Source organism: Marmota flaviventris, chromosome 17 (assembly GCF_047511675.1).
Source record: "Marmota flaviventris isolate mMarFla1 chromosome 17, mMarFla1.hap1, whole genome shotgun sequence".
NCBI classification, from domain to species: Eukaryota; Metazoa; Chordata; class Mammalia; order Rodentia; family Sciuridae; genus Marmota; species Marmota flaviventris.
The window spans coordinates 39,775,830-39,789,261 of NC_092514.1; the positions used below are offsets into that span (position 1 = coordinate 39,775,830).

At 44.3% G+C, this 13,432-nt stretch overlaps 1 protein-coding gene and 1 pseudogene across 1 annotated transcript; one reads left to right on the top strand and one right to left on the bottom strand.

The window, feature by feature from the left end:
• Nucleotides 1–681: 681 nt before the first annotated feature.
• LOC139702369 (protein unc-45 homolog B-like) lies at nt 682–7,686 on the bottom strand. Its single transcript, XM_071603367.1, has 3 exons — nt 7,209–7,686; nt 6,474–6,629; nt 682–3,663 (listed from the first exon to the last, which is right to left on the bottom strand). Exons 2-3 carry the CDS (start codon nt 6,519–6,521, stop codon nt 3,403–3,405), a joined length of 309 nt encoding a protein of 102 aa, XP_071459468.1. The 5' UTR covers nt 6,522–6,629; nt 7,209–7,686; the 3' UTR covers nt 682–3,402.
• Nucleotides 7,687–11,368: 3,682 nt separating this feature from the next.
• Nucleotides 11,369–11,846, top strand: LOC114082696 (S-phase kinase-associated protein 1 pseudogene; annotated as a pseudogene).
• Nucleotides 11,847–13,432: the final 1,586 nt, after the last annotated feature.

Genomic DNA, 13,432 nt, shown 5'->3' on the forward strand with positions numbered 1-13,432 from the left:
TACTTTTCTATATATTTTTTCTCTTGGAAAAAATATATAGAGACACCCTCATTGTTATACCAAATTACATATAAGAGGAAATGAGGGGAAAGGGAAAAAAAACAAGGGGGAGAAATGAATTACAGTAGATGGGGTAGAGAGAGGTGATGGGAGGGGAGGGGAGGGGGATAGTAGAGGATAGGAAAGGCAACAGAATACAACAGACACTAGTATGGCAGTATGTAAAAACGTGGATGTGTAACCGATGTGATTCTGCAATCTGTATACAGGGTAAAAATGGGAGTTCATAACCCACTTGAATCAAATGTATGAAATATGATATGTCAAGAGCTTTGTAATGTTTTGAACAACTAATAATAATTAAAAATATATATATAGAGAGAGAGAGAAATATATATATATATATATATATATATATATATATATATATATATATATATATATATAGTCTGCAACAGCCATGATACTAGTGTTAGAAACAGAAGTTGTTTTCCATTCACTTTTTTAAAAAAATTTTTTCTTACTTGTTGATAGATCTTTATTTTATTTATTTATACATGGTGCTGAGAATCGAACCCAGTGCCTCACACATGCCAGGCAAGTGTGCTACCAGTGAGCCACAGCCCCAGCCCTGCCATTCACTTTTAACAAACAGGAAGACAAAGGGGAAAAGAGGTTCAGTTCAATTCTTACAAATATAATTTTGGAGATATAAAATTTAAAATTCCATGCTCCTCAAATGTGAAGGATGATGGGGTAAAAATGGGAGCTCATAACCCACTTGAATCAAAGGGTGAAATATGATATATCAAGAACTATGTAATGTTTTGAATAACCAACAATAAAAAATTTAAAAAAATGTGAAGGATGAATATTATATATAGGTAAGTTCTCTGACAATAATGTATTTCAATTAGAAAGTAATGAAAACAATACTGACTTTCTCCAGTATTTGAAATTTAAGAAGCATACCTCAGATGTACTCATGGGTTTGCTATAAGGAAAATGGTTAAGAAGTTGGGCACACACTGGCTGCTCCTTGATGTTTTTTAGTGAGATACCACAATAAATAGATGATCCCAAGCTAGCATTGGTCTATTTGTAGGCATAGGCGAAAAGAAAGAAAATTGCTAGGAAGGGCATGCTTACCTGTGTCCTGCAAAGAAATATGACTGAGTCCAGGTTGGAAAAGCCAATGGCTTCTGTAACTAAGGAGTGGGAAGCAAAGGCAATTTCTTACAGTGGGTTTTGCTTGTTGTAGTACTGAGGATTGAATCCAGGGCCTGCTAGGCAAGTGCTCCACACTGAGCTACATCCCCAGTCCATTTTCTTTTATTTTATTGCTTTGCTTTATTATATTGTATTTTATTCTATTGTTTTGTTTTAGGTATTTTTGTCTTGTTTTGTTTTATTGTATTGATTTAGTTTATATTTTATTTTATTCATTTTTTATTTTATTTTATTTTTGAGACAAGTTCTCACTAATTTCCCCAGGCTGGCCTCAAATTTGTAATTCCCCTGCCTCAGACTTCTTATTCACTGGGATTACAGGTGTGCACCAACACCATGCTAATAGGTAATAATCTCACAAAAGTGAAAATGAATAAGACTTTGGCCCTATCTTTGAGAGATTTTTCTAAAGCACTTAATACACCCACTCAGTCCTAAATGTGGGGAAAGGAGAAGATAGTCAGGTCAAATCACAACATTTATTACTAAAAATTGTTGTATATATTTTCAAAAGGACCACACCTCAATGACTGCCATTCTCTGTCAGAATAAGAAGGACATGATGAGAATGGTTTCTGCTGTGCAAGCTCATGTAAGCGCTGGGAAGGTGTACGTGAGGGTTGTTAGTACAGAGAAGATCTGAAGGTCTCAGTGCTCCTGATGTTTGCACCTGTTCTCTAGGAGGTGAAATTATGTTAAAATTTGACCCAATCCTAATGGTGCAACTTTCCAGCAATCTGTCTGTATCTTTTTCAGGTGATTTTTCCAAAGATGTTTACAATTATATTTATTGTACCAAAGTAATTTTAATTTTCATCAAGAGCCATAAATCTCAAAGCCCTACCTTCTACCCAATGCTGATTATCAGAAACATTGACCTTTCAATAAATGTGGATGGAACTGGGACATACTGGAAGACAGCACTCCATCACAGAGGTCTCAGCCATGCTGGGAAGGAAATATTCATAGAGAAAGTCACATCTACAAGCACCCTGCTTGTGTCATTCTTCTGTGGCTAGGCCTGACATCCAGAGCACGTTCTTTGATCATAGCATTCTTCTGTGGTGACACGTCTCTTCCCATTCTTTAGGAACCCTGATCCATCCATGTCAATTGGACAGGAATGAAGCTCCTTCTCATCCCAGACTCACTGATATGACCTGAGCCTGGCAATGAGCAGTCACCTCTGGATAGGATTGGCTCACGGACGGAAATACAACCCAAGTTGGACATCCTACTCATTGCTGGGAATTTTGCTGGGTTACTGAAAATGGTCCTTTTCTTCTCTACTGTAATAAACCATAACAACTATGTAAGTCTGGAGCTGCTGGAGACTTATTATTCCTCCCGCACAGAGAGAGCCTCTCAGAGAATGAGGTCAAACCCCAGAGGATTCAAGACAAGATATGGGGTGGGGAGATGAGAGGGAGAAAAAGACCCCCCCCCCCCCAGAGAATAATATTGGTGACAACGTTGAACCACTGGATCTAACAACCATGTCAGGCCTTTCCCTGGGCGGCCAAGATAAATTTAATTTTGGCTTAAAGTACTTTGAGTTTTATTTATATTCACTGTGTCTATCTTGCTTGGAAGACTTTGCCAAGCAAATCTCAAGGATGATGCCCCTGTGCCCGACATAAACTACACTTCCATCAACGGGGGGTGAAGGGAAGGGGCACAAGGCTGGGACAGGGCACTGCAGGTGAAAAAGCACTTCTGGACAGCCTGATCCAACAGTGTGGGGAGAGTGTATAAAAACCAGCACAAGCCAGAATCCAAATACAACAGCATTAATCCTCATAGTCACACGTCTGTTAGTTCCTACCTACCGCACAATTCATTTTCCAAAATAGAAAGAACTTCAGCCCATTATCCTGACCTTCAGAATGGGTGCAGAAAAAAAAATTATCCAATCTGTCTTCTAATTACAGATGGAGATTATTCCAGGAACTTCTAGATCATGACACACGTAAGGAGGCAGGGAGCAAGAGAGCCAGAAACACCCAAACTTTCTTAGGACAAGTGGGAACAACTCAGGAAACAAACATTTTCCATTATGTTGAAAATTAATTGTCACTGCTACGATCCCCAGATGAACTGACAGTCTGGGAGTACCCAGCTCAGGACTTGACACAATACAGAACCAGCCTCAGTGCCCCTGGAGGCCCTTGTCTATGACACTGGCTTAATGAAGCCATAATCCATGCACTTGATGAGACACTCCCGGGCCGTCTGAACCACAGCCGCTTTCTTCTCGTCCGGCTCCTGTTTGCCCACCATGGTCAGGATCTCCAGCAGCTCGCTCTCCACCAGCTTCTTGGCCAGCTCAGCATCGGCTACCAGCAGGTTGTAGGCAATGACCAGGCCCCGGTGTTGGACTGACAGCTGGTCATGCAGGCAAAGCTGCTGCAGGATCTCCAACCACTGGGATGTCTGGAGAGGGCCGAAAAGGGAAGGAAGGAGTCGAGGAATCAGGAGGGAGACAGAGAGAGGAGATTTGGGGACAAGATAAGTAGAAAGCATTGGCCACACTTACAGCCAAGTAACTTAGCTATGGCCACACATCTGGAAATACAGAGGATTAACATCCTCCATCTATTCACATCTTAAGCAACTTGAGAGTAAAGAGATAGGCCCACTGCATGTCTGAGCAGAATGGGGATGTGGAGTGTTCAGAAATGAGAATTCTTGGGCTGGGGATATAACTCCGTTGGTAAAGGGCTTGCCTTCCAAGCACAAGGCCCTGGGTTCAATTCCCAGCACCACAAAAAAAAAAAAAAAAAAAAAAAAAAAAGAAAGAAAGAAAGTAAAGAAATAAGATTTCTCAATCTGTGTTCATGGGCAATGCCTTCTTCTGCCAAGCCAAGTGCCTTTCACACTACAGCTCCATGCAGGGAGGCATGGCTTTGCCTAGAATCAACACCAGAGTCTGGAGTGAATCCTCTCCTCCATTCTTCCTCAATCCACCATCCACAGTAATGAAGATGTCCAATTACTGTGCATGGGGGAGCAGGACTCTAGACCACTCTGATCACCCTAGGAGACAGTGATAAAGTGTAGAGTAGAACCAGGAGACTGATTCCTTTAGCCTTCAATAGACACACCCCAGGCAGCAGAGCAGAATAGGCATCACATTGGCATGGGTTCTGCAGTCAGAGAATTGGTGTTCTGGTCCTAGCTCAGCATTTATACCATCCACATGGCCTCGGTTAGGCTATTCATCTTCTCTAAGCTTCAGGAGCCTCCCCTGTCTTCTGCTCCACCTTCCTCTAACATCACGCTGAGTAATGAGATGATTCATGGAAAGAGCTTAGCACAGGGGCTCAACAAGCCCTGGTGACCTGACACCAATCCAGAGGTTTTCATCTGGGCTCCCTCATGCCTTCATCCACCCTTCGTCTGCAGGGATCGCTTCCTGCATGTGCTGCTCTCAGATAGGGAGATGGAGGCAGAGAGAGGAAAAGACAAGTACCTGCCTTTCAAGCTTCTAAGCACACTTTTTGACACACTACACTAGGTCTTCTGCCCCAGGAAAGAAAATGAAAACCATCTAACTGTGGAAGGTTCAAGGACAGTTTCTATGCTGATGAACATCTGCTTATGGGTCCCTCTGGGATGTTGCTGGGGGATCAAAGGAAAGGATGACAGAAATTCAATCAGAATCCCAGGCAGGAGGATCTGCAGCCTGGCTTCCCTGGGCACAGCCCAGCTGCTGTGAGACCATAGAGATGCCCAGCATTCAATAGGCCCCAGAGTTGTAACAAAGATGGGCCTGGGAAGTCTCATGAGTCCCCCAGCATGTCCATGATGGGACAAGAAGATGGCCAAGAATACTGATCCCCTCGGGAAGAATGAAGAAGTGCCAGGGGTAGGCTGGCAATCCCGAAGGACTCCAGTCCTTCCTAACTAACTGTGCTCTTGGGCTCGTTACGTTCTGTACCTCAGTTTCCTCGTCCAGAAATTAAAGGTAATAATAATACTCACATTACAGAGTTGTTGGGAGGAATAAATGATGCATCTATGTAAAGGCTCAGAGTGACACCTGGCATACAGTAAGTGCCAGGAGACAGACAGCATCCATGGGTATTCCACAGGTGTTCCAGCAGAAGCTTCTCTAATGCAATGGCTTTGAAGTGTGGTCCACAGACCAGAAGCTTCCCAACCCCAATCGACTGAATCAGAACACCTGGGGAAACTGTTTTCACAAGCTCTCCAGGTGATTTTGACACACATTACAGTTTTGAGAGGTTTGCTGTAGGGAAAGAGACTGAAACCCAAAGACCATGCCAATGAGCTACCTCCAGCAGAGAACCTCTGGTGCCACCAGAGCTTAAGCCCTTTAGAACATAGAGAAACACACAGACACACACACACACCTGCACCCATGCACGCACACACATACACACATACCTTAAATCATCTATTTGAAACGCCTGCCTCACCCAGACGTGAGTACACATGACATGAGACGTTCACGATCTTCACCACCAGTGGGCATGAGTGCAAAGGCTCAGTTTGGTCAAACAAGGAGAGCTGCATTTTGCACCCATCTTTGTGTCCACATCAGTCCCATCACACCTGCTGTGGTGGCCCCAGTCCCATCTTAGGAGCTGCTCATCATAGCCACTTTAGGGAACCTGCAGCCTTTTCACCAAACCATAAGCTCCCCTGCAGCAGCCCAACCACTCCCATGCTTCTCTGGGGAGCTCAGGAGCCCAGCAGCAGTGAGCATTGCTGGTATTATTGTTATTTTTTTTTTCAGTTCTGGGGATCTAACCCAGGGCCTTAAGCATGCTGGGCGAGTGCTCTACGCTGAGCTATACCGCCAGTCCATTTATTTTTATTAATCTGGAGACAGGGTCTTACAAAGTTGCCAGTGCTGACCTTGAACTTGTGATCATCCTGCTGAGGCAGGAGGCTGAGGCCTCCTGGGTCACTGGAATTATAGGTGTGCACCATGGTGCCCAGCTGTATTGTTGTGTCCTTAAGTAATGACTTGTATGTACCATGGAAGATAATGGATGAAACTACACAGGGGATTTAAGCCAGCATATTCAGGAGGTCCACACAATGACCAGAAGAAGCCAAAGGATACAGACCTCCTCTCCTAAGGCAGGAGGAATAGAAATGGGGACTGGTAGGGATTGCCCTGTGGAATGGCCTCCCCAGAGGATTATCTGGGACAGCGTGGGAGATTCTCTGGCGCACGCCCAGCCTCTTCCTGTCCCAGGACCCACACTTACCACTTGGGTCATCTTGATGCACAGTTTCTTGTGCGCTGCTGTCAGCATGGCCAGGGCTCCAGCGGCCGCATTCTGTACCTTGTCATCATCCTCCCCACAGAGCAGGACCACCAGCTTCAGCCGGTCATTCCCATCTGCCAGGAACCTCTCCTGAACCTGTGGGAGGCAGCTGCAGGGTTCAGAGACAAATGCCCCCCACCTGTGCCTCCTAGGGTGAGGCAGGGGAAGCAGGAAGGGGGCTTGCATCTGAGTTCTCTGACCCAGGATTCCTGGGAGTTTTCCTCCTTCTTCCATCAGCTTGCCCATGCCGCCTCCCCCTGGAAGCCTTCCCTGATTGGTTGGGTGAAATTCCTCCAATTAAAAGGTCAAAGAGAATAAGGGATCCCCCCCACACCCAGCAGGCTGCACCACCTCTGCATTCAACTTGGCACCAGCAAAAGAGGCAGGCAGGACTGCTGGAGGGGCTGATGCCCAAGGAACCTGCTTCATTTCCCCTTGGGAAAGCTTGGAATGATTCTCCCAAGGACTGGGCCTTCCAGGTTTGCTACACAATGAAGTCCCATGTCTGTCCTCTCTGGATGGCTAATAGGCCCTGGTTTCATATCCTGCTTTGCTATGATGATATTCAGGCCTAAGAAGATTGGGAAAATGGTACCTTGCACCTCATCCCGCACAAGCTTTGGAGTGAAAAACCCAGCCTGGAATAACAGGATGTTGTGAATATGGGAAACCTACCGAGCCCGTCTATGTGCTCTCCACAGGGTAGTTGCCCGTAGATCCTTCCAGCTCTTCTGCTTTCTGTTTCCTGCACCCTGGTACCTTGCACTCTCAGCACGACTCACACACAGAATTTTCTAGATCCCGCCTTCTATCGGGCTCATGATGCTCCAGGAAGTGAGGGCACTATGCTCAATTGCACAATTGTCATTTGATTTGTCAAATTCGAAGAAGTATCTCCCTGTAGCGGGGTGACTCAGTATTTCCAAACTTTACTCCCATTCGCAGGTCACTTGCTGTCACGTTGCTTAAAATCCCAGGTGCCTCCAGCAACAGGGAGGACAGCTGTCAATGCCTAAACCAAGGGGCAAGGAGAGGCTCCTCCACAGAAGGCAGAGTCCAATGCCTAGAGCTTGTAGAACAAGGAGCATCATGGGGACATCCTTTCACTGAGAGTCTACTATGGCTCCTTTGGTGCGACACAGCCTACCTGCCTCTTATTTCCCCTGGCTCTGGTCCACATTATGGGGGTACGTTTCTCTAGCTTAGCACTTCTCAAAACGTTACCAGAAATCACAAGTCACCGGAAACCACAGCTTTCAAATGCTCAGAAATACAAATGGCAGTGGAGAGTGTACAAGTCTGAGTTGCCCTCACTGGGGAGCTCCTCCCCAGAGCCCACTGGGACTCAGCTGCAGACTGTTGGAGATAGTCTCTGCTGCACATCTACCCAGGAGGCAAAGCAGACCACCTGTTCACACTCACAACACAGATACTGAGAGCGCAGAGCTGGGCCTCATCTCAGTTCTTCCTCACGTCAGTGATAAGAAATGGTTTCACTGAGGTGAAGAAACTCCTCTTCAGGAATTGACTTAAAAAATAGTAGAGCAGGAACTTTCCCAGAGCACAAGGTAACTTCCAAGATGTAAGCTGACAAATAATAAGTGTATCCATAACAAAGTGGATGGGAGGCACATCATTTCCCTAGGGGCTCCCCAAGTACACAAAATTCATACAACTTTTAAATCCTGTTATAATGACCTCTGGAGTAGCGAGGAGACAGCACTCATGGAGTACATTTAAGGCCTAAAGAAGAACAGAAGTACGAGAGTGTGCACACTCCTACCTACTCAGAGAATGCTAACAGGAGCATACAAACCCCTGTGTGCTGCTCCCAAAACATACCTCATTCTTTCTTCCCTCAGAGGTAAGACACCTCACAAATTTCACATTTAACATTCCCCTGTTTTTCTGTATAGTTTCACCATATTTTAAAACACATGAAGTTTGATTTCACATGATTTTAAATGGCAGCTCATAAAAATGAAATTGTACTTTGCGTTGGTTGTAAACTCTCTGTTGTTCCTTGACTTTCTTCTCACAAAGGCAGCATCTAAATCCCTTCCCTTTGAACGTGTGCCAATCTTGGTATCCTGCTTGTAACCAAGAGAGTCAGGCATCAGTCACGCTGTGTCACTTCCAAGGGTTGATTTGAAAAGACAGTAGAGCTACCCCCAAGGCCTCTGCAGGATTTTGTGTGTGTGTGTGTGTGTGTGTTGTGCATGTGTGTTGGCAGGGAGGACAACTAAGGACCCCCCAGCTGTTGATGTCTCTCCATCATCAACCACACACAGGTAAAGGAGTCTTTGGATGATTCCAGCCCCATTGGTCAAGCTGTTCCCACCAAAAGTGAAGGCAGCAGAAACAAGGCTTCCCCACTGTGCTCTGCATCTTTTCCAGACCCTCAGGATCCCTGAGTATAATAATTTTTTAATCCATGAGTTAAAACTATTTTTAAATTCTGGCACATATGAAAACTTTGTATTTACCATTTCATTAACAAGTTTCTAAGATATTTCCATTGGTGGGTCTAAGAATAGAGCTAGTATAAGATCTGTCCTGGGAACTCTGTTGAATATTTTGTAATTAGAGAAATTCCCAAATATCAGTGCTATGAAGCAAAACCTCCCCTACAAGATAATCATAATTACAAATGGGATACTATTAATTTGCCAGTGGGTACACAAACCATAGATCATCTTATCAAAGTAATCAAAGTTAATATCAGTAATTGAATGAATCAAAATCACATTCATTCTGATGTGATACACTGAGGTGCGTGGTATTCTTGCTAAGCATGCATAAGCTGAATATAAACATAAGGAACCATGAGATGACCCACAGAAATTGATAAATTGCAAAACAATGGACCCATGCCCTCAACAGTATTTATATATTATGAGAGATAAAGACTGAAGGAGGATTCCACATTAAGTCAGACTAAAAGGAATGAAAGGCAAATGCCAGGTGTAATCCTAGGTAGAATCTTGGAGAAAAATCTGTTCTGCTTCTTGCCACGAAGACATTTGTGTGTCAATCAATACAATTTACCAAAGGTACTTTAGGTAGTAGTACTGGATCAGTGTTAACATCCTGATATTGATCGTTGTCCTGTGAACACCCTTAATTTTAGGAAACAACCACTAAAGTTTTGAAAGTTAAAGGGATGTGATAAGTTAAATGTGTCCCCTAAGGTCCCTGTGTTGGAAACTCCCCAATCAACAGTGTTGAGAGAAGGGACTTTTGAGAGGTGATTAAGAAGACCATAATGTCCCCATTATTTTAGGAGTGGTGCCTTATAAAAGGATGCATCTGGTCACTATTTAAGGTATGGTCAGCCTGACTCAATTTGCACTTGCCAAGAATCCTCAGGCCAAGAAGTTCCCCTCAATGCATTTCCCTTGGTGAGGAGACCTGAGATCCTGCCACAGCCATCTCTTCTCCTTCAACCCATCTCACCTGGGAAGGACACGATGTCACAGATGCTTCAGCTGTGCCTGCCTCCCTACCCCACACCCCTCTGTGGCCCTCCACAGCTCCAGGAATGCAGAAGCGGTGTCTGCCCCACCCATTTTCCCCAGAGTTGAAGACCAGACTGGAATCTGGTCTTCAGCCGCCGATAGGGGGCGCTGCCCTCACCGTTCACTAACAACTGACCAGACCCGCCAAGATGGGGGAAAATCCAAAGCTCCCAGAGCAAAAGAAACCAGATAAACTCCTTTGCGGAGTCGGGGTGGGAAGTTCTCATTCAACATCTGCCGCGCCACTGGGAGCATCTTCAAATTTCCCGCGCAAGAAACCTGGGCACTCGGGTTGGTCATTAGATTCCGCCCTTTGCAGGGTGGGGGAATGAAGTCCCCTGGGAGCCAGAAGTTGTCACCACCCGGAGGGGAGCTCCTCAGAACTAAGGACGCCCCCGGGTGCCCGAGAAACACGTCCCACTCACCAGGTAGAGTCAACCCAGGGAGAACTAGTTAAGAATGATTCCTTTTTACTCTGAAATGTTACAGACGTACGAAAAGGTACTCTACGCCGGTGTCTCCAGGATCCCGCTGAGAAAGAGAAAGGCTCCTGCAACTGGGGCGTCCTGGGGGCTCCTCCCCTCCTCCCGTCTCCGCCCTCCCCTTTCCCTCTTGTGGCTCCCCTACCTCCCATGTCCCTCCCTCCCCCACCAGACCGCCTCCCCTTCTTCCTGGCAGGAGCCAGCAGAAGCTGGAGTCTGGGTCCTGCCCCACAACCACGGGGCATTTGCAGTGACTGTCTGGTGTCGCTGTGCAGGTGGGGGACCCAGGTTTGCTGCCCTCGCCAGGTCTGGGAGAGTTCAGAGCTTGTGTTTCTTCCCTGCTGGTTGAAAGCAGGACTCTGCCTTCAGGTCTCCTCTCTGCACCCTCTCCAGGTCTTCAGCTGAAGGGGCTGAGTGATTCTGGGTGACAGGTGCTGGAGATCACCCTTCCCCATCTGCAAAAAGTTACTGAAACCGCAAAAGGTTTCATCATTTAGTCAGAGAAATAGGACGGCTTCAAATTTCACTCGGACGGAATAAGCAGAATAACTCTGTAGGCCCAGGTACTTGGCCATTTCCTGAGGTTATCATCACATATGACTGCACATAGGGTGTGACACTACATCGTGTACAACCAGGGAAATGAAAAGTTGTGCTGCAATTGTGTACGATGAATCAAAATGCATTTTCGGATGTCATATGTACCTAATTAAAATTAATTAATTAATTAATTAATTTTTAAAAGAAAAGGTCTATGTAAGCTTTTTCTTTCCTTGTGTGGACGCTGCCCTGCCCCCTTCGCCTCCAGTTCTCTGTCTTCTTGAGACCAAACACCATGCCTTCAATTACATTGCAGAGCTCTGATGGGGAGATATTTGAAGTTGATATAGAAATTGCCAAACAATCTGTGACAATCAAGACCATGTTGGAAAATTTGGGAACGGATGATGAAGGTGATGATGACCAGTTCCTCTACCAAATGTTAATGCAGCAATATTTTAAAAAGTCATTCAGTGGTGCACACACCAAAAGGATGACCCTCCTCTTCCTGAGGATGATGAGAACAAAGAAAAGCAAACAGAATATATCCCTGTTTGGGACTAAGAATTCCTGAAACTTGACCAGGAACACTTTTTGAACTTCTGGCTGCAAACTACTTAGACATCAACAGTTTGCTTGATGCTCCATGCAAGACTGTTGCCCACATGATCAAGGGGAAAACTTGGAGATCTGCAAAAACTTCAATATCAAAAACAACTGAAGAGGAGGAAGCCCAGGTACTCAAAGAGAACCAGTGGTGTGAAGAGAAGTGAAATGCTGGACCTGACACTGTAATACTATAAGGATTGTTCCAAATACTAGTTGCACTTCTCTGTTTATAATTGTTAGTACTAGACAAACAGAAGAAATGCAGAAGCAAATCAGTTGTATTAGCATAAAACTGTCCTTACTGCATGTGTGGTTTGAGTACAGACTCCAAACCTATGGCTGAATTTCTTCTAGTGTGAGAGAAAGTTTCTTTCTTTCTTTATTCTGAATACAAGGGAACTGTGGGTTCTCTGTAGAAAGGGGCATTTTGGGCTTTCCCTCCTTTTGTAAAGCAATTTCTGCCTAGTTTATTGTCCAGTTAACTTGAGTGAGCTTTGAAAAGTTGGCAAAAGAATTTCTGAAATGGAATTAACAAAATATTATCTTTATTCATGAGTTGGAAACTGGAAAAAGGCTACTTGAAAGTAAATGTTCTGAGTTGGGGTTCTTAGGATGTCTTCCAGCCTCCTGGAGTCAATCAGTACCACTGGGATTGATTAGCCTGTATGTAGCAGGGCTTCCTTAATTGGACCAGAGAACTTGTTTTTTTTTTTTTTTTCCAAGCAGGAACAAACTTTATTACCGAACTCACACGAACGCCACCCACACGGCCCTTCCAGGAAACTCCACCCCACCCGGAACTCTCGAACTTGGGGTTTTTTTTTTTTTTTTTCTTGAATGTCAGCTTTGAATATGTTGCCTAGAGACTCAGTTATTACCCAGTTTGTGGATTTGGAGGGGAGAAATGTAACTAGACATTTGGATAGCTTTTCAATTAAAAAAAGACACTTAATTCATGGGGTCTGTCATCTTTTAAAAAACTATGTTCCCATATGGGGGAAACTCTTCATACTCTTTGCATGTAAAAAGTAACTTTAACATTGAAATATGTGGCAAAACCCAGAAAACATTCATCATGAGTGCAAGGTACTTTCAATAAAAAGTAAGTTATGTAATAGTAGTTTACAGATTTTATCCTTCCCTACTATGCTCCCCTTTTCTTTCCTAGTTATCATTATCTGTATTCATCTGTAATTTTATTGTATTTTCTTTACACTTCCTGTGAGTTGTTCTGGTGAAGGTTATCGTGATAGTAGCTTCTTCTCCCATTTGTCCCAAATTCATCTTGCCTAATAATATCCCATATGTAATCTCAAAAAAAAATTTTAAAAACTATGTAAACCAATGGTAGTCATTCCACCTTCGCTCTGCTCTGGAAGGCCTTGTTTGGGGTCGTCTATTGGCATATTTATTGTAGGTAATACACCCATGTGACCTCATAGCTTCCTGGGGCTATTTTGGAAATTCCTAAGCAATGCAAAAGTCTTGAAAGTGTCTTCTTTGCATCTTCATTCACACCTTGAAGCATCACAGAGAAGATAACTACTTTGTGGAGCCTGCATTCAGGGAACAATTTTCACAAAGGCAATACCTTAATTAGAAGCTTCACGGTTGATTTTTTCCTATTCATCCTACCACATAATAACACAGCCTTCCAAAACATCCTTCAAAGTCTTGATAGAGAGTCATAAATTATTTAAGTACTACACATTTCTGGCTGAAATTTAATTTGAATGTCTTTTTATTTATT

Excerpts from the sequence above, each read along its gene's own strand:
- LOC139702369 (XM_071603367.1), bottom strand. The coding sequence starts at position 6,521 with ATGCTGACAGCAGCGCACAAGAAACTGTGCATCAAGATGACCCAAGTG. Across the intron at positions 3,664-6,473 it reads GCATCAAGATGACCCAAGTG|ACATCCCAGTGGTTGGAGAT; the intron begins GTAAGTGTGGGT and ends GGCCCTCTCCAG.